A 21,233-nucleotide genomic window follows, 5' to 3' on the forward strand; every position below is an offset into this window, starting at 1 on the left:
TAGAGAAACATTAACCCTGGGGCAGCCTGGCTCTGGCAACCCCACCTCGCACAAAAAGCAAAGGGCAAAACCAACCCCAATCCTCCCTGGTGCCCAAAATAGATCCTGGCCCCTGCACAGCAATGCCAGGACTCTGCTGGCACTGGCACAGCTGCTCCAGGCCCCCCTTGCCAGGCTGAGCCTGCCAGGTCACCCTGAGCTCACAGAGCAGGGGACACAGTCCCTCTGCTTCCTGCAGGTCCTGGTGGCTTCCCAGAAGCCAGCAGCACACCCGGGTAAAATCTGATCTCCTTTCAGCCCAACTTACCTCAGCCAGGAGCAATTCTCACAGAATTTAAGACCCTGCAGAGTGTAAGATGCTGGGAAGAGCTCAAGCCCTTCCTTGGCTGCCCAGGGACATGAGAGCAGCTGAGTTTCCCTCACCAAAAAAAGGGGATTTAAAGCAGTTTTATTCCAGGTTCTCAGCAGTGGTTCAGACACCCCAGAGCTGCCCCCACTCAAAGGGCAGTCGGCCCCTTGAGGGTGACATTCCCCAAAACAACTTCCAAATTATTCCAGGCCTCGTGGCACCAGGATTCAACCTCCTGGGGTTTGGCTCCTGGCACTGCTCAGTCCACGTTTGAGTGCCACACCTGGAAAAGGTGAGGAGAGGGGAAAATATGGGATCAAACTGCACACACCAAACAATTTTTCTTTTTATTATGAAAACAAAACGAATGCCCCAGGATCAGGGTCCGTGATTACCAGTAACATCAAAGATTACTTTCTAACTCTTTTTTTTTAAATTCTGTTTTGTTTGAGGCCAGCAATTTGCAATAAACAAGCTAAACTACTTACATTGACTCATTTCTTTTCAATAACTGACATTTACAGGAATATACTAGAAATGGCACTAAAAAGTTTTAAGAAAAAGAGTTACGGTAAATTTGCATGCACATCATACAGAAAAGTAACAATTTCTTCTTCTTTTTTTTTAAATATTAAAAAAACCCCAAAATAACAAAACAAAAAATACAACAACAAATCTTTCTGGATTGGTTATGCCAGTATCAGGGCTGTGTTCTAAGTGGCCTGTGTCAAATCCTAGCTGGTGGTTTAATTTATTTTTTTAAAAATGACATTTTAAAAAGATATGCAAATACCATTTTCTTTACAAAATGCAGCTCAAGCAAGATAACGCTGCTGTGTAAGGAATCCTAAATTTCTCTTTACTGATGCAGAGCCTGCCCACCAGTTAACCCTAGTGGTAACTGCTCAGGGTTAAGAAGAGACTGAGAATTTAAAATCCAGTACTAAAAACATTGTGGTTTATCTTTGTCATGTCCCGATCCCTTCCCCTCAGCTCCAACCCCAGCTTTAAAAAAACATCATTCCTTTCAAAACAAGGAAGAAAAAAAAAAAAAAACCAAAATTAAAACTGCTCTAAGAGTCCCCAAAGCAGAGAAAGAACTAGATTAGATAATTGCAGTCTGCTTCTACCACATAGAGAAGAGGGAAGAGAGCTCAGGGGGAACTCAGCTGTGGATCCCCCAAAACCAGAAATGATGTTTTTGTGTGATTGGGGGTCACCACCCTCCCAGCAGTGACACAGCCCTGAAACATCACTCCCTGGGGGTGGGCAAGGTTCAAACCACATCAGTACAAAAACTGAAATGATTTTGTTGTGTAGATGACACATTTGGTGTGCAGAGAGCTGAGAGATTCCTTCGGTCGCTGGGATGGGGATCTCCCTCTGGTCCCATGAGACAGGATGAGTTTACAATCAGAGAAAAGGTTCACAAAGTTTTTTAAAAGGTGCAGTAATGCTGGTTGATTGAGAAAGGTCTGGTCAGATATTTTGTCAAAACAGGAATTCGTCCGAAAAAAGCAGTTTTCAATAAAACTCTGTGTGTATGCATACATATGAAATCATACTGATTTCAGTGAAGTTTCCCCTGGAAAACAAAGTTAAACTTTGTTCATTCAAGAAAAATTCTACCATAAAAACTTTAATTTTTTTTTTTCCTTTTTTTTTTTTTTTGTTTTTTTATTCTTAAGTTTAAAAATGTTCTTCAAACGCTGTGTGTTTGATCATTTCCGAGTTATTTTGCGACATCTGGACTGACGTGTCATGCAGTAAAATTCAGTTAAATAAATGCTCTGTTGCTTCAGTTCCCAACTCATTTAGGACTGCTGCTACTTACTCTGGACTGGAAACATCTTTTCTTTCCTGGAGAAACTCAGGATGTACAGGAGGCACCCCCATGGACGTGGTGGGGATAAAGAGCACAACAAATAAGCTGGGAAGTGGAAAAGTGTAAGGACAGCATTTGGAAGTGAGGAATCACCAAATTCTTCTCTCCGTCATGCCAAAATGGATTTCTCCTTGCTCCATTTCACTTTCCACGCGAAGTTTCCCAATAAGTGGAAGCCCGAGTTGCAGCTGGTGGATCAAAGATGTGCAGCAGATCCTTCCCATCCCGTGGTGGCCTTGGCAGGTTGTTTTTTGGAAAATCCCCGGGCTGGGATGGTTTTCCAGCTCCAACAGGGATCCTCCTCGGGTCACGCCTTTTCCCAGCACCTCACACGTGCTTCTCAACCCTCTGGCTCCAGCTTTCCCAATTAATTCTGGTGAGGCAGCCCCGTGGCTCCTGGAGGGATGTCTGTGTGTTCCAGGGGCTGTTCCTGATGCCAGAGATGAAATTCCCATTTTATTTCTTGTGGCAGTGAAGCTGTCGTCTCCAATTTGTCCTCCCCACAGAAGCCACCACCACAGCTCAGGGTCAAGCACGCAGGAAAAGGTCCCAGGAAGGGAAAACTGGGATTTGTTTATCCAAAAGCCATGGCAGTGAATTGGTTGCAATTATTCCTTAAAATATTCCTTGGTTTCGATCATTCAAGTCGCAGGCAACAGGAGAAAACACAGGTGAAACCCAACCCCGTTAAAAAGAAACCCAAGCTCTTAATTAGGTGAATATTACATTTCCTCATAGTAAATTCTGAAAAATATATTACCAGGGATCTGTCTGGGGGGAGGTTTAAAAAAAAATCAAAACTGAATTCTATTGTTAATGGAAAATAAAAATAATGAATTTCAGTAAAAATCAATTTTTTTTTTTTTTTTCCCAATTGCTGTGGGAAAGAATCTCTGGTCAGCAGCACATTTTTGAGAGGCCCAAGTGTCCAGCAAATGACCCTTGGCTGATGGGCAGTGGTGACTGGCACTGAGCAGGGGAGCAGCTGCAAGTGCAGAGCTTTTAGGGCCACCCCACAGGGGAGAGGCAGTTTTAGGGGCTGGTGCTGGAGACAGAAAGGCAGAACTTTCTGTTCAACTTTCTACATATTTTTTTTCTTTACAATAAAACTTCTGCCCCTCAGATTATAAATTTGATATAGTTACAGAACTGGTGTTTTCCTAAGTTTGGATTAGAAAAGGATAAAACCCCCATTGTTCTACCAAAAGAAAAAATGAGGGGAGGAAAAAAGACCACTGAGAAAATAAAATTGTATTGAAGTGTATGTCTTCAAAATCTGTACAAAACAGGAAAAAAGGGGGCTGGGGTGAAAAGAGAGAAAAAAAATTAAAAAAACAACACACCAAACATGACAGAGCAGCAGACACACAAGAGACTGGACTGTAGCACCTGTAGGTAGAAAGTCCAAGGTATATAAATAAAGTTGTGGGTTTTTATTTGCTTTGTTGTTGTTTTGTTTGTTTGTTTTTAATCTGGTTCAAAACCTCATTAGAAGTCTTCCTGTCTGCTGGCCTGCAAAACCCCAGCTTTGCTTTTGTTAGGTTTAATTACGTTTTAAACAACCAATGGTGTTTAATAAATAAAGTCATGGTATATACATGAAATTAGGGACACTGAAACCAGGGTGTATTGCAGCAGAGGTCAAAACATTAGGCTGGATTGAAAAAAACAGCAAGCTTTAAAAAAATTAGCTTTTTTTTTTCTTCTCCCTCCCCTTTTTCTTCTTTTCATAGAGGTAAAACATTTCAGTGCCTGGAATTTGAAACCCTGCCTGACACAGGAGGAGCATCCCCTCTCTAGGAGAACGATGAGGAGAGGGAAGAAAACCAAAGCAAACTCACAAAAAGCCCAAACCCACACAAAATCCCTCTCCACTTCCCCTGCCAGCTCAGCCTCAGCTGGAGCTCAAGTGCTGCTTTATTTTAAGCCCAGGCTGAGGTGTTGGTCATGGAGAAAATGCCCAAGATGAGCCCAGTAAGGAGCACATGACTCCTCCTGGTCACTGCAGGGATCCCTCCAGCTGACAGCTCCCAGCCAAAAAAAACTCCTCTCAATTCCATGAAAACTTTCATAGAGAGCATCCCATTTCCTGGAAATCAGCTGTTTAATGGGAAAAATAACATTCCCAAGAAACTTGAGCGTGTCATTGCTCCCTTCTTCCCAATGAATCCCCAGGAAAAGTGAAGCTTTTGAGTGGAAAACCAAGAAATGCAACCATTTCTATTGCTCGTGTGCTTAAAAGTTAAATTCATGCTTCAAGACCTTCCTGAACAGGTGCCTATGCCTCTACCAAGATTAAAAAAAAAGCATGTTAGCAATCCACAGTACATGAGAATTTTTTTGGATTTTTTTTGTTGTTTTTTTATGTAAAAAGATGATAGCATCTGACATTTTCATCACACTGTAGACTTGGAGATTAAGAATACTAGTGCTAATAACAAATACACCAACTAGTTCAAAAGCTAACATCTTTCAGATACAGTACCATTTTACAGAGATTTCTTAAAAAAAAGATGGTTTTTTACCTTGTGTGAGCCAGGCAGGCTTATTAAAAGAGAATATTCTGGGGAGAGGGAAGGGCTGGGAGGGAAATGTACTACAAACCTTGCAGAATTGTCTATTTATCTCCTGCTAAGAGCTCAAAGTTCTTCCATTTCCGACCAATTTTCTCCGGATAAATGCAAATTTTAGAGACTTTATGCAAAGGGAACTATTTGTCATAAAGTCTAGTCACACACACACACACTCAAAGATCTTTGACCTATTAAAAGTGAGCCCACTCCCCCCACCCCCCCAAAAAAAAACAAATTAAAAAAAAAAGGAAAAAAAAGGAAATTTGTAACACTGAGTTAAAAAATAAAATAAAAAGTCAGAGAAAAGAGAGAGGGGATAACAGCTGCCCAGGTGAGAGCAGGGTGAGGAGGGAGGGGAGGGGACACTGCAGAGCAGGGGTGTCCGTTTGGGGGCTGTGTCCCAGTGTCCGAGCTCATTCCGAGTCGCTGCTGTCCGAGCTGGAGCCGCTGGAGCTGCTGCTCCCGGACTCGGAGGAGGAGCTGCTGCTGAGCCGGGAGGGGCCTCCGGAGGGAGCCGAGCCGGATTTCTCTGCGGGAACAAGGCAGGGATGTGGTTACTCAACACAGCCCTGGTGCCCAGCCTGGCTCCCCGAGTGATGCTGGTATCCCCCAGCTGCTCTGCTCAGCTTGGATAATCAATTTTGCACCTTTAAGGTTGGTTCTTGACGCTGTCGAGCCAGGACTCGCACCATTTCACAAGGCAAAATGAGCATTTATTCAAAAGCACTTCTCTCTTTTATAGAAAACATCCTGGATTGTAAATGCAGGCGAACCCAATGGGAAGAAATGCTGATTTCTGACTCAGTTCAGAAGGCTGAATGATTTCTTTATTATAATTATGCTAAAATACATTAATATATATATATATATATAAATATATAAATATAAATAAATATATATAAATATATATATATATATATATAAGGAGGATATTAAAACTACATACTACTTTCTCTGACTCTCACACAACTCGTGGCACTCTCTTGAGAATCCAGCCCCAGGTGGGTTGGATTGGCCACCAGCCTCAAACAATCCTCACCAGAATCCAACCCAGCAATCACCCCAGGGAAACAATTCTCCAAACACATTCCACGTGGGAAAAAGAAAGAGGAGAAATAGAAATTGCTTTCTCTTTCATTTCTCTCTGTGCACCTCTGTGAAAAATCCTGAGAATGAGAGAAATGTGTTTGCCACAATCCTGAACATTAATTCCATTGGTCTTAAAGTAAAAATATTTCACCTGATTGGTACACTGGACTTAGGTCAGTGTGCTAAAACATATCCATAAACAAGGTGAACAAGAAAAGATAATAGATTGTTTACATTCCTCTCAGACTTTTTCCCAGGTTTAGCCTGGCAGAAATCTTTCTTTTTTTTCTCTCTGACTGAACTGAGAATATCCACAGCTCTGAGGGTGAAGGAGGAGAGAAAAGCAGCGTGGAGTTTCTTCTCAGAAACTGCACTCACTCCTCCACATTCCTGCTCCTGGACTGTGCTGTTTGCAGACAGACAGACAGCAAGACAGAGCTTTTAAAAGCTTTGCTTTTAGTCAGTTTTTAGCTAGCTGAGGCAGAGGAGTTCCCTGAACTGGAGTTTTTGCTTTTTCTTTAGCCCTTTAAGCCGACTCTAAAGTGAACACCCAAAAGAGCAGCTACAGCTCACAGCTTGGTAGCCCACCAAGCCAAGCCTGAGCTGTAGCATTTACAACACCAAAAAGTGTGATAAGATACTGAGTAAGTAAAATTACAGCTCACAAAAGAGACTTTCTGAATTTATCATCACTTTTAAAGCAGCAAAAAGCTTTACTGTTAAATAATATTAGTTTTTTGTACTAGTAAATGCTTTGCCTATTAAATAAACAGTTTTTTTCAACTTTTGTCCAAATAAATATAGTTTCCACCCAGCCAGGGACCAAAGCAGCCCCACACAGCAGCTCAGTGGGAATTCCCTGAGGGTTCCTGTCACAGAGACAAACCCAAGGCTGAGGTTTTGACCCTGTCCAAAGTCTGTTCATTTTTAGGGAGCCGTTTTCCCATAAACACAAAGCCATTACCTTTCTTTGCAGGCTTCTTGTTGTTGTTTAGCTGCCCACTGACGTCCTGTAACCGTTTTTCTAGTTCTTTCTTCTTTTCCTGAGCTAACTCTTCTTTTGACTTTGCTGCTTGCTTTTTGCCACTGGCAGCTGTGGGGGAGGAACAGAGAGTTTCTGAAAGTGCAGGGATGCAGGGGGAAAGAGTGGACATCACTATTTTACAGGGCATGTACATCTGTGTGCACACTCTGCAGTGACACTGCCAACATCCAGTGCTCACACAGCAACTACACATCCCAGAGAGAAGACAACACCTGAAGTTGCCTTGCTCATCAAATCACCACCATCCTGTAACATGCAAATTTTTTTTAACAGAGATCTTCTGGAAAGTATTTTAGAAGATAGAAATATCCATGTAATAACCTTGTCATTACAGGTTACTTACCAGCCAGTTATATGGTCAATAATTACAGATTTGTAATTACAGAATTGTTACATGGGTTTTCTGCCCTGTAAAATAAAGTGTCCCATTAAAGGTTGTCAGGAGTAAAGCATCTGCCATTAAAACTTCCGATCCCCTCACGCAAGAATCTACTGGTGTTTATGTTGCTCTAAATAGAAAACAAAACAAACAAAGGCAAATTAAAACCGAGGCAAAGGCTGGCAGACAACAGGAATGTAACTGCAACAGGATGGAAAGGGTGAGAAGGAGCAGCAACACTCACACTGCCAAGGAAAGGAAATATTCCTGCAAAGGAGGAGTAATTGAACACAGGTGTTGGCCAGGATTGGAAGCACAAGACAGGAGCCAGATATTTTGCCTGATCCAGCAAGGAAATACCTACATTTCTATGAGCTGTTTTAAAGCAATGGTTTAAAAAAAAAAAAACAACAAAAAAAAAAAGAAAACTGGAAAGCACAGTCCTAAGAAGGAACACTCAGCACAGGAGTCCAGCAAGGCTCAGGCATGCCAGGCTCACAGGGTGGATATCTGAGGTTATCTCTGTTACTCTGTGCTCTGGTTCCAAAATTGAGGATGCTTCCTGTTCCTAAGAACTCTAGAAAATCCTTTCCTGAGCTAGGCCAACAGTGAAGGATTCAGGGGAAAAAAAAAAAAAGGCAAAAAGAAAGGTCAAAGTCTATGCTTTGCTTAGGCCTTCCTGAAAATCCTGAGGAAGGAATGGAGATGCTCTGCAAGAACAAGGAGTAGCTTTTGTGTCATAATCCTAAAAGCAGAACTCCCTTAACCAAAAGAGTCAGGAGCACTTCAGGTAAGTGATCCTACTGCTGTCCAGATGGAGCTAAACTCTCCAGGGGCTGCAGGAATTCTCTTTTTGGATGAGAGACAAAGTCTGTCCCACACTGAACAACACACTCAGCAGCAGATTGACATTCATGCTCTGAACTGACAGAGGTTAAGGCCGATGTGGTGACCAGGACACACAGGAAGAGCAGTTTTGGGGTGAATACACAACTCAAGACACGCCCAGAATCCACAGGTAACCTTGTGCAAATCATTTATTGCCTTGATGGTTTGGATCCCAGCCACGTTTCTTGTTTCCTTCCTAATTAGATGCTAAACTATTCAGGATAAGAAATTGATCCTTGCAGATGTGTGCACGTAACACCTGACACAATGAGACTGAAACCTTTACAGGGCCTTCCAGAGCCTGGGTAAGCAAGAAAGGCATCCCACAGGTCTTGCAAAGGAACACAATGGCTCTCCAGGTCTCTGCAGCAGGACACCATGGGAAGAAAGAACAGAGAAAACCAGGAAGTTTCTGTACATTTCCTTGGGAGAAAATAACCTCTAAAAATTCCTGCCACCACATACCCAACAGGTGCATAAGAGAATCTCAATACACATGCCCTGACTCCAAAGCTGAGCCCAAGAGCTGCTGAGGGGAACACGTTCCCTGGGAGGTTAACTTACAAAATGGTTTCCTTTGTTTTTTCTGTAAACAAGATTTCACGTATCTCTCCAGTTCTCGTAACGTTGTGGGCTTCAAGGTTTCAAAATCTATTTCAATCTCGTCGGGATTGGAGTCTCTGAGGGAAGGTTCCCGGGACTGGATGATGTGAACCACCCTGCCCAGCTTCTCCCCGGGCAGGCGGTTGATGTCCAGGCTGAGCTGTCGTTTCTCATCATAGGTCATGGGCAGCCCTTCCTCCTCCTCATCCGAGTCGTAGGTTGCAGATGCCTGTTTGCCTCCTTTCTTGGGCTGCCTGGGGAGGTTGTCAAGCATGAAAACATTCATGAGGACACAGCAATGAATTCTTTTTTTTTCCCCCCCGACTCCCTTGTAACAAACATCCCCATGCTCTTGGCTTTGAAGCTCTCGTCAGATGGCTGGAGCAGCACCACAAGTGCTGAAAAAGTTCAGCAGCCCGAGATCAGCTGTTGTGTTCCTATTATATTTTAGCCCTGTGAAGTGTGACAATGAGCCCAAGGAGCAGCAGGGGGACAGCCATGAAATGGCACGTTCTTGGTGGCTGCACAAAAGGCAGCCCCCAGAACCTTATCTGAGGGCAATCAGGCAGGGATTCAAAGAGCTGGACAGTGAAAACACGGTGGTTCCACTGCCAGCTCCAAGTTAAAGACTCCCTGGAGTTGTCTGGAAATGGGAACAGCATTCAGCAGCAAATTAACAACTACTGAACTTCCCCAGGAATTAAGGGCAGAGCTGGAAGCTCTTGGCTCTCCCCTCAAGGCACCTTGGCTCTCACCTGTTAGCTGTGGTTGTGCTGTTTGCTTTCTTAGCTGGAGCTTTCTTCTGTTGGGTTTGTTTTGGTGGTTGAGCCACCTTGGGTTTCTTCTCCTCCTCAGCTTTGACTTTGTGCTTTTCTTTTTCCTTCTCCTTATCTTTCTTTTTCTTCTCTTTCTCCTTCTTCTCTTTTTTTTTCTTTGGTTTGTTCACTGGCGCTTGGGACAGTGCAGCCAACTGCTCATGGACGGCTTTTAGCTGGGGGGAAACAGAAAAACCATCAAGGCAAGGTAACTACTGCCTCCACAAACCCTTCCCTCTACATCTCAAGGTGTAAGTATATTGTAATGTCAAAAATCAAGCAGCTCATTCTCTGGGATCCCAGAAGGAAGGACAGAGCATCAGCACTGAGAAAAACCATCTTGAAGAAAATTACCATCACACCCAACACGCACCGACTGCACAGCTGAAGGCTTTTCCCCTAAGGCTGGGAATGTTTCCCTGCATGCCAGCCTAGGTGGGATTTTTCAGGACACAATTCCTGCTGCTGTGCTCTGTCCGATGCACAGACACACAGCTGGGATGGTGCAGTACCTGCTCCTGGAGCTCGGCCAGCCGAGTCGCCCGCTCCTCCTCGGAGTCGGAGCTGTCGGAGTCTGAGGAGCTCTCCTCGCTGCTGTGGCTGCTCTCTGTGCTTTTGCTCACCACTGGGGCTGTGGGGGGAGGTGGAGGGGGAGCCTCTGCAGGCTCATCGGGCATTTTTGCAAACCTCATCTCAAAGACATCCTGCAAAAAGGAGGAAAAGTGGTGACCAAAGGAGCCTCGGCCACAAACAGCTCACTCTGGTCTCGTAAATACATCAGGGGCAGGGTCTTTCTGCACTACAAATAAATAATAATATACAGAATGTGGCTGCCCATCTGGAAATCCCAAGAAAATCACCCAATCACTTTAAAAAACAAGGATTATTATATTTTAGGAGCTGAATGTGTCACTGGGCCCATGCCACGTGAAGAGCACAACAGTCCTGCAGAGAGCACGAGCCTCTTTCCAAGGCTGGAGGAATCTCCCTGTTGGTGCCAAGAGCAGATCCACACCCGGATCTCACCTTGTACCTGAACTAAAAACACTCTGGAAGATGCATTTGCCAACACCGTTACCTGGAGCTTCCTGGCCATGGCCACCACCTCGTGGTCTGGAGGATTGTACTTGTAACAATTCGAGAACATTAACCGAATATCTGCTGCAAAACCTTGTGCATCCTGGTATTCCCGACTGTCCATCTTTTTCTGCAAATAAACAAGCCAAAGGGAAAGGGGAAAGAAAAAAAAAAAAAGAAAAGCCATTAAGTAAAAAGCATTTGTAGCAACTGCATGGAGGACACATGAACCTCAGAAGAGCCTCAAAAATCTCATCTAAGAGAAGAGAAGTTGGATTTGGGTTGTTGGTTCCTAAATTACATTCAGAGTTTCAGCTTTATAAAACATCAGGCAACCAAAGAAGCTGATATCTCATAGAAGTTCCAACACTAAGATTCTAAATTGGCCTTGTTTTCTAAGTAGTAGAATATAAATCTGTCAGAGTCCACATTCTACCAGAAAATATTTAGAAACTATTAGAAAAATAAGTAAGAAAAATGGATCAGGAACTGATAGAAACAAGGATCATGGATGGAAAGGGCAAGAGTCAACAAGCAAGTTACAATTACAGGAGTACCTGAAGTGTGTATTTCAACATATGCTTGGATATATTTGCCTTGTAAATCTGAAAAGGCAGAAAAGATCACAAAAACCTAACTCTGACTTCCTGCTAACAGAGGGCAGGAGGTTTCCTCTGCAATTCCTACAGCAAAATAGGCACTTACAGTTAAACTACAACTCCCACTCTTAATTTAAAAACCCAACTGATAGAAATGGATACAGTCTTCACCCTTTATGAACTTACTCATAATGTTATTTCCTAGAATAGTGAGGCTAAATGTCAAATATTTGTACCTGGATCCTTTCCCTTATTTTTCAGCTCTCATTTCCAGCCATTTCTCTTGATGTTTGGGACTCAATGATTTGGGTTTAGAGAGCAGTTTATAGCACTCCTAACACTTAATTGATTTTATGCATATATTACTACTATGTATAAAACCTTAGCTCCAATTACTCCTGTTGAAAGGAACCAGAAGCTAACACTAAGTTTCATTTGCATTTAAAAGAGCTGGGTTTAAATAAATTCTCATTTTGCCAAGTGCTTACAGGCTTCCCTTTTGTGTGTCTTGGGCACCTGTGTGCCCAGAGAAGGGAAGGGTTCAGGGCAAACAGGCTGGGGACATGATGGGGACAGACATCCCCCATCCCAACAGCAATTGGGGTGCTCAGGGTCTGTCACCCACCCCTAACACAAGCAAAATACTCATTTTTCACAGATGTACAGAAATTTCACAGCTGTGATAGACCTTCTAACTGTCTTGAAACACTGCAATGACTCGTGGAGCTGTTTTTGTTGTGAAAAGGGCAGAATTTCACTTCCAGGGATTCAGCTTCTGAGGGACCTGATGCAGGGTGGAGACATCCCTGCAGCCTTGCTCCCTGCTCTTCTGCAGCCAGACATCTGCCAAACTTTTGTCAGGAGACCTCATTTTCCTGGTGAATAAACCAGGAGACAGCCTGGAAGGCACAGCACAAAAGCAGAATGGGAAATGGGTTTGTGGTGCTCCTGTCTGAAAAGCCTCTCAGGCCAATTCCAAAGCAAAACATATGTTCAAACCAAAGGGTCCATTTATTTTAAAATACATCTTGCTGCATGAAAGGCCTTTTTATATTTGTTTGGCATACTAAGGGCCTGATTATTGCCTATGAAATACATTCCAGTGTCTGAAGCTTTGCTTTTCATCCAAACTCAACAGTTTTCTAGCCCTACAGTTTTTAATCTGTGGATTTTTGTTTTGTTTTCTTATAAAGAATAATTAGCTTAACAAAAGAAAGAAAAGCACTTTAAATCACTGGGCTGGAACATCTTGTTACAAATACACTTAGAGATATCCAGCTGCTTACCAAAAAAAAAGTGATTACATTTACAAGTGGAAATCAGGAGTCAGACAGGGCAGCTCACCCATCCTCTATTCCACAAGCAATCACAATTTTCCCCCTCAATCAATTGTTTAAATCACCTTTACTGTTCATAAATTTGTTGCCTCATGTCTAATGTGTCCCCTGCTCTAAGGTAAGTCTCGTCCTGCCCACAGAGGACACAAAGAATGTCTCCTCACTTTTGACACCCTCAGCTGCTCTGAAGCTACAGCAGTTCACTGCAGGAAAATCAAGTGGTGAGCAGAGTTACATCCCTGGAGGAAGTGCTTTATTCCAAAAGTAAACACCTTGTGGAAATCCTCTTGCACAGCAAGGCTTGTTGCTTGTTCACCACTGAGGAAAGCAAAGGCAGAGACATCCAGGTCACTGCTGGGACCTGGCAGCCAGAGGATGGAGCAAAGAGGTGCTCCAGGTCCCCCAGCCCCACAAAGGGGGACAGGGATGTCCTGCAAGTGGTCCCTGCCTGCCTGGGGACAGGGCAGCAGCAGCTCCAGCCTCAGTGCATCCCACTCCTCACAGGGAATTACAGCTGCTGCCTCTCTCTCCTCACATTTCCATCTTTTCCTACTCCAAGCAGTTCTGCCCTTTCCTTCTCTGATAAAGAGAACTGAGATGGAAATGAGCTCACAGATCCTGTCCCTTCAGCTGCTCCCATTCTCAGTCTGAGCTCCAGCACAAAATTCCAGCACGTCTCTCTGCTCCTGGCTGCAGCAAGCTCAGCTACAGCCCCTCCATCTCACCTGCCCCTGCACAGTCACAACAACCAAACTGCCTCCTCCACCACACACAGAGAAAACAACCTCCAAATCCTCCTGGAGACACCTCTGCCAGGGAAGAAAATGCTCCTGGACATGCAGGATATTCTCTGGGGAAAATCAAAGCTAACACAGCCACAGAAGCCAAGAGACAAGATGTGTTACAGCTGCAGCAATACTTGTGTTTTACTGTCTCACATAATTCCTCCCAGGTTAGTTTGGAGGCTCTTAGTTGTGCTGCTTTATCACAGCCATTGTCACTTGGGCAGAATTAAATCTAAAAACCTTTCAGAGCCACAGTGGAAGTCCCTGACACTGGAAAATGACACTGCCTGCAAATGGCAGGTTTCTGTTCCAGGCAGTGAACATATTATGAGCTGCATCTCTGAGAAGTCACACCACGATCTGCAGGCCAAGAGCAATGACAATAAAACACTCCATAAAAAACCAATACCAGACAGCATTTCAAACAACTTAATTAAGAAAAATACCACCATGTGGAATGAGAAACCCAGAGTCTTTAGGTGTAAAAGACTCCACTGGGTTTGCCATCAGCCTGTCTCCAATTTTCTACACTAGTCAAGTGCAGAGAGAGGATATCACCTGCACTTGCCAGGAAGGGGCAGAGGTGTATAATTTTAAAAGAATGAAGTCAGGACCTTAAAGAGATTTAAGCACAAAGAAATCACCAACTCAAGAAATCACAACTTTGCACTTAGATTTTTTCAGAACACAGCACAAGGATCTCTTGCAATAGGAAATCACCTAAGCACACATGGAAATACCAGCCTGAAAGGGTCAGGATCTCACTCTGCCCATCTCTAATCTTCCTGCAATCACTTGGGGCTTCAGCTATCAGGCTGCAGGTATGTCTGGAGACCCAGAGCATCCCTAGGACGGATGCATGGCACATCAGAGTGTGACGTGCTGCTCCCAGGTACCACACAGCATCTGCCAAGGAGTATGACAGGAATCACAACCACAGCTGCCCTTCTGTCACCTGGGCATTCAGACAATCCCAGGCACTGGTTCAGCTGCCAGTAAAACCCTTCTGGCAACGCCACTGAAAGGCAGCAATTACAGTATCTTCAGCTCCTGCACACGGAAGTCTCCCCTCCATCAACGGAGAATTAAGTTCCTGGATTCTGCCTCACAAGAAGATGGGAATTACAAAGACAGGGCTTTGCTTCATGGAAGGATTCAGCAAACCTCCAAACCTACTGTGAAAAACAAGAATATTGGATCATGCTAAGCTAAACTCTTGAGGAGCCAAGCATGGACCACAAAACCAGCACATATCTCCCTGAGTACCATCACATACCAGCTGGAATTGCTCAGTGTAAGCCTATCTGCCACCACCAAGTAGGCAAGCAGCAGCTTCTGGAAATGGGATACCATCAATTGAATCCTATGAAATAAAGCACCTCCTCTTCTCAGAGTACAACACAATGCTAAGAACACCAGTTAAATACCTGGACTAGCCACAAATAGGAGAGGATGCCATTGTACTTTGCTTTGTGTACATCATCTGCTTTGCAGGGCAGGAAAAAAATTTGTCCCAGGTTAGAGTAAAAAAAGGGGAGAGGGGAAGGAAACAAAATAGAAAAATATCCAGCTGGTATCCAAAGAGGTTCAGTTTCCACCCTTTCCCCTTCTCCCTCCCACAAAGGAGCCAGTCCTCTGGAACCAGAGGGACCCCCTGCAAAAAGAGGTGCTAAATGAAGACGTACTTTCACAGTACTGAGATCCATGGGGTGTTTGATAATATCGTGATAGTCATGTAATTCCAAGGCCTCTGCATCCACGGGCTTGTAAAAGGGCCACGCATAGGCTGCGTGCTTCTTGGAGAGCATCTCCTTGAGGATGCTGTCACAGTACTTGAGGTGCTCAGAGAGTTTGCCCTTCTTCCCTGCGTGCTGAGGGACCTCTCCATCCTCCAGGTCTTTCTTTGGTGGTTTGATGGGGCGGCCGCCGCTCTCCCTGCGCGCGATGATTTTGGCCTGTTTGGGGTCCGAGAGCGGCGTGGGGGACTCGCTCCTGCTGGCAGTGATGGCAGACGTGGTGGGGGTGGTGGTGTCAGCTTTCCGCTTCACTCCCTTTTTCTGAAACAGCACAGGGACAGGCTCCATGAGTGCATGCCCAGCACAAACCCTAGCACAGCTCATCCTTAGTTTTGCCTGTCCTCTGACAGAAAAAAAAACCAGTTATTTCACTGGGGAGAATGAGGCTCCAACAGTAACCAACGCAAGCCCAACCATGGCTGCAAAATGTGTTATTTCCCTGAGATAGAAGCCAGGACTCTTACCTGGTGTTTGCCCAGTCGATTACTGCAGCTCAGCTGATGTATCAGGACTGAGCAAGTGGCAGTAACTCAACCACATGTCTGAGTCCTCAGTGGCAGGATCAGGCTATAAGCTCTGAACCAAAGCATATTAATCACCAAAGACCCATGAGCCCTCACTCCCCTGTATTTAGTGGGTGTGCTAAAGTAGATTTTGCCTTAAGCAAACAAACCCTCTCACATAAATTCAAGCTGGAACTGTCCAGTCAGCTCTCTCGTGCTCCTATCAAGGATTTATTTCTCTGGAGAGGGAGATAGGAAGGAAGAAGTTCCTCAGAGAAATCTCAGGGAAATCTTAAGTAAATCCCAAGCAGAATTAATTTTGCAGTGTGTATCCGGCAAACTCACTTCTGGGTTCATCCTTGAGTTTTAAAAAGAAATTGATTCTCAGAAGCAAGTTATTTGGACAGAAACTGAAATGCAAGACAGGTTTCCGAGGAGAACAGCTTAGCTGCAAGATTTGACTTACAATTTCTCTAGTAATTCCCCAACTATTGGGTTAAAAAGCAAAACAATTCTGTGCCTCTGCTGGTCCAAGCTGTTACAGTTAATTCCACAGTTTAAATAAAAAGACCCCCAGCTTTCTCTGAGCTATGCTTTCATCATTTTTAAAGCAATTCACAGCTTGCTAAGAAAATTTCAATTATTTAGGTAATGTCTTCATTTACCCATAAATTAACATAATAAATAGCAAAACACCAGTGACAACTCCCAAAAGATTACTCAGTAAGGAAGACAGAACTAATGCACCCAAACCTGCAGGCAACATCAGTCTCCTCCAACTGGAGTGACAGGCTTGTCTTGAACTGGCTGAAAGCAGAAAGGAGCATTCCTAATGCTGGAGCCTGCAACCATTAAAGGAACAGCCCCAGTAAAATCAGGAGCTCAGTCAGAGAGGGAAGAGATGCTTTGGGCTACAGACCTTAAAGGAAGAGCCCCAGTAAAATCAGGAGCTCTGTTACAGAGGGAAGAGATGCAACTCTTAAAGGAACAGCCCCAGTAAAATCAGGAGCTCAGTCAGAGAGGGAAGAGATGCAACTCTTAAAGGAACAGCCCCAGTAAAATCAGGAGCTCAGTCAGAGAGCTTTGGGCTACAAACCTTAAAGGAGCAGCCCCAGTAAAATCAGGAGCTCAGTCAGAGAGGGAAGAGATGCTCTGGGTTACAAACTTTAAAGGAACAGCTCCAGTAAAATCAGGAGCTCTGTTACAGAGGGAAGAGATGCTTTGAGCTGCAACTCTTAAAGGAACAGCCCCAGTAAAATCAGGAGCTCTGTTACAGAGGGAAGAGATGCTTTGAGCTATTTGGTGTAAAATGGGGAGAGTTCCAAGAGCCCTGGAGCAGCAGCACAGGGCAAGGCTGTGACAGGAGAGGCTGGAACTGATCTGGAGCAAGCACAGGTGGCATCACCTCATCTGGACCACGTTAAACCTGGCAGAACCGTTCTCAACCCTCTCCAGCTCGACGTCCGGCGATGAAAGCAGGACGGCATGGATGCAGCAGCGAGGGCTGGCAGTGCAGCCCGCCTCCTGCAGAGGAGCTGCCCGCGTTTACCTTGACGACCGGGGGCGTGGGAGGCACCACGGGCATGATCGGAGCGGCGGGCGGCGGCGGGGCGGCGGCGGCAGGGGCGGCGACAGGCGGGACATTGGCGGTGATGGTTGGCACGGGGGTGGCAGCGATGACGGGCGTCTGAGACACGGCTGGAGGGACGTTCTGGAACGGGGCCGGCGGGGACACGGAAGACACGGCCACGGCTTGCTGCGCTCCTTGGAAATGAGAGAGGGGAAAGGCGCTGGTGGGTACAGCTGGGAGGGTACCGGGAGCAAACTGGACTTGGCAAAGGGATGCCGGGGAGAGCACAAAGGGCACAGTGTGGTTTGCTCGGTGCTGTTATACCCAGGGTTGAAAAAAAAGTGAGGAATCTGTGAGCTAAGTCCTTGTACCACGGGTTTAGGTCAGCCGCACGCAAAATAATTGCAGCTTTTCATATGGAGTGTGTGTTGCTCTGGGACAGCCTTCACCCCTCAGGTGCTACCAGAGCTGCACTGAGCTCGGCAGAAGAGCAGGAGGGGGAACAGTAGGAGGTGTTCACACCATGCAAATGGCAACAACCACTGCCCTAAGCACCCGGGAGTCCAAAGCACTCCAGATTTGCCATAGGGGTTGTCCTGTGCAGGGACAGGAGTTGGGCTCAGTGATTCCTGTGGGTCCCTTGCAACTCCATATTTTATGATTCTCAGTAGAGTTTAAGCCTCCTGATGGTCTCGATGTCTCTGATGCTACACCTGACTGCTAAAAACCTGCCTACTGTGTAAATTAAAGGGGACAAACCTACTACCTAAATAACCAAAGCAGCAATCCTCCTATGTGTTATCAAAGGATGTTGAAAAGATACATCATCATTAATTTCTCTGAGCTTGGATAGATTTATAGCTCCATTTAGTACCTGAAATGTGGGAAAACAGAAGAACAATTGACTTTCCCAGAGCAACAATTAGACCTTGTTTAGAGGGAAAAAAAAAAAACAAACTGCCATCATTTAACTCAGCCCACACAAGGTCCTTTATGAACTGTTTTACCATGCTTGGACATTTTAGTCCTAAATCCATTTAAAATCAATTCTAGGTAAGCTGAGCTAAACCTAGCTTCCACTGATATGCAATGGTGTATGTAGCCTTTTGCAATGGCTTAATATATCCTTTAATTTTATGATGATGTAATCATGTGTGCAAAAGAAAAATAGACAGGGTTTAGTAAATTAGCAACATTTGAGTCCAAGTCTCTGCTGTGCCAGATTTCTGCCAAGACCCAGGGTGAGCTGTGTAAACCCAAATCTGTAAAGACTTTCCATGCCACGCTCTGGCACTGACAGCAGACTGGCATTTCTGACTACCTTGTTTTTTCTTGCCTTGGTTTCTTCTTTGCATAGAGAAGCTACAGCACTGGCCTCCCTAACTGAAGTGCTGCCTGGATGGGCAAATCACAGATGGCAAGACTGGTGTGACAAATGCAGGGTGGCCTTGAGACAGACGAGCCCTGAAACTCCGAGTGAGCATCTCCCAGACATCTCACACCTTCCTCCCCACTGCTTTAACCGTGAGACCACGCTCTCCCTTCCCAGCCTCTTCACCATCTGCAAAGTCCAGCAGTTTGGAAGGGGGGGTCAGGCCTCGGGAACAGCTCCCAACATTCCCTGTGCCTGCATGGATCCATGGATCCGTACCTGTGCTCTGTGTGCCCGCTGAGGGCTTGCGACCTTTGCCTTTAGGAACTGGGGGTAGCAATTCCACCTCCTCCTGAGGCATCTGGGCAACCTTCTGCAGGAATATCTTCTCCAGGGCTTGGGCCATGAGGACAATGTCATCTGTGGGCTGCACAAAGAAGAATATGAGCCTTTGTTGTATAGTCACATATCTGAAGCAGTGAGCTTAGAAAACACTGAGGCCCTTCAAATAAATTATGGTATTCAAATGCTGACAATAAACAGATTAGCTCCTCTCCCTCCTTGCTTGCCACTCTCCTGCTCTTCTATTCTGCTCTAGCATGCAATAATTACAGTGCCTAAGTGTGCTGCATCCAGAGAATTATCAGGAGTTCAGAAGGAGCCTGATAAACCAGCATCCAGTGCAGCAGTATGGAAGCAGCAAACTGGAAGGAATAAGCTGTCCTTCCCTGCTTGCCAGCAGGTCCAAGGGAAGAGGCTAAACACACATTCTGTGGCTCAAACTAATTAATTTGTTTAGTTCAGCTGTTCTCCAGTCTGGGTCTATGATGACAAATGACTGGCGAAAACAGAACACAAAGAATTTTAACAACCTAACAAAACAGCAAACCAGCCAAACCCAAACTAACAATAGTAATATGCAATCTAAATGTGTGTAAGTATGAACATTTTTATGGAGACAGAGTCAAAGAACAGAGTTATGATTCTTGAACTCCTTTCTGCTGCTCACAGATACTATTTAGTGCCAGACAGTCTAACACACAGCATTAAAGCACCTCAAAACACCTGCAGAGCACTGCACTAAGTGCAGCTCATCCCAGAAAACTCCTAACGGAAAATAAAAGGAGTAAAAACTTGCTGCATAACCCCAAAACAGAAATCTACCTATAATTAAAAGGCATATTTGCCATTGTAACTAGTCTGGGGGAAAAAAGAGGCAGCACAAAGACAGCTTTGTGCATTTCAAGTAACGTGGTTGCAATTAGTGGCATTTCAAATCCTCGCAAGGAGGGCCCAGAGCTGGCCCTGTTCAAAACCTGCACAGTCACAGGGGTAGGTGGGTGTTTTCTAAAGGCTTTTGTAGGTTTTTTTACCTTGTTATAAATGTAACAGTTTGTAAACATGGTGTTGAAATCCTGCATACATTCACTGGCACTCCAGTAATAGTTGTGCTCCAGGCGCTTCTTGATTGTCCCCATATCCATGGGGTTTTTTATTATTTTGTGATAATCCTGTTGGAAAAACAGGGAAGATGTTGTATCTTCTGATTCAGTTTTGTTCACATCTCCCTCTAAACCCTGCTTTCTCCTCATCCCCCCTCCTAAAAAATACCCCCTCAAGTTTTGTGGAAATTGTAAATGTAAATACATATATATTTATTTTCTAATTTGCATCTTTTTCGTCTCACCATTATTATGAATCTGACTCCAAAACACACATCCTCCAGTCTGGGAATCAGCATTTCTGCCTTCTTTTTTAAAAGGCTGCCTCTGGCGCTTACAGAAGTTTATCAGGGCTGGCTAAAACTGTGCTCAAAGTTTCAGTCTCTAATTTTAAGAGCATTTTGGCCTTTAAAAGGTTTCCACCTGTTAACCCAGTTCCTCCCTGGGCTGGTCTGGAGCACCTGCAGAGGCTGTGATTATCCTGGGGACGCTGCAGGGCTGTGCAGTGTCATTTCCTCGTTATGGATTAGAACACCAAAGCCACATGAAGCACTGGCTGAACCCAACACCATCCCAGGCACTGATATTTCCCCTCTCAGCAATCCCAAACCTGACCTGACCAACACAAAGCTTTTTTAGGCTGAGAAGACGACAGAAACATACCGGCAAATTCAGTTTAATTGCATCAACAGGCTGGTAGAAAGGCCAAGCAAACTGATGCTTCCACAAGGTCTTCACCACAACATTTTGCATATATTGCAGCTGGTTGGTCTTCCTGCCAGGTTTATTGGGATTTGTCACCTCTGGAGGCGGCGGATTCACAGGGCCCTGAGGAGCCTGGATCGCTGAGGCGACTGCCGACATCTTCCTGCTCGGGCTCTCACTCGCTGTCACTGCGGCAGCAACGGGGAGATTTTCTTTCTTCCTTTATGCTCCCTGAATGGGACTGACATCCCATTTCCAGGGTGCAACCATACAACCTAGAGCAAACTAGAGAGAAAGAGGGAGCAGGGTGTAAATACGGATTTTTGAAGCAGGCAGGTTGAGAAACTTCTTCTGTGGACAGTATTTAAACTCAGGTTCTTTTCCCCACTGACTTTGCTCCTGGAACACAGTTTATCTTGGA

General features: G+C 44.9%; 1 protein-coding gene across 1 annotated transcript; it reads right to left on the reverse strand.

The window, feature by feature from the left end:
- Positions 1 to 677: 677 nt before the first annotated feature.
- On the reverse strand, positions 678 to 21,216 carry BRD3 (bromodomain containing 3). The gene is made up of 11 exons (XM_077787910.1): positions 20,771 to 21,216; positions 20,039 to 20,176; positions 18,945 to 19,092; positions 17,273 to 17,487; positions 15,110 to 15,481; positions 10,705 to 10,833; positions 10,139 to 10,330; positions 9,567 to 9,802; positions 8,773 to 9,065; positions 6,861 to 6,989; positions 678 to 5,336 (listed from the first exon to the last, which is right to left on the reverse strand). The coding sequence occupies exons 1-11, from the start codon at positions 20,969 to 20,971 to the stop codon at positions 5,221 to 5,223; spliced, it is 2,169 nt and encodes a 722-aa protein (XP_077644036.1). The 5' UTR covers positions 20,972 to 21,216; the 3' UTR covers positions 678 to 5,220.
- Positions 21,217 to 21,233: the final 17 nt, after the last annotated feature.

This window comes from Lonchura striata, chromosome 22 (genome assembly GCF_046129695.1).
Source record: "Lonchura striata isolate bLonStr1 chromosome 22, bLonStr1.mat, whole genome shotgun sequence".
Classification (NCBI taxonomy): domain Eukaryota; kingdom Metazoa; phylum Chordata; class Aves; order Passeriformes; family Estrildidae; genus Lonchura; species Lonchura striata.

Bases quoted from the DNA above. Each gene is read 5' to 3' on its own strand.
- BRD3 (XM_077787910.1), bottom strand. From the start codon at position 20,971: ATGTCGGCAGTCGCCTCAGCGATCCAGGCTCCTCAGGGCCCTGTGAAT. The intron at 19,093-20,038 runs GTAAAAAAACCT...TTCTTTGTGCAG, and splicing joins ACTGTTACATTTATAACAAG to CCCACAGATGACATTGTCCT. The intron at 15,482-17,272 runs GTAAACGCGGGC...GTGCTGTTTCAG, and splicing joins CCACGCCCCCGGTCGTCAAG to AAAAAGGGAGTGAAGCGGAA.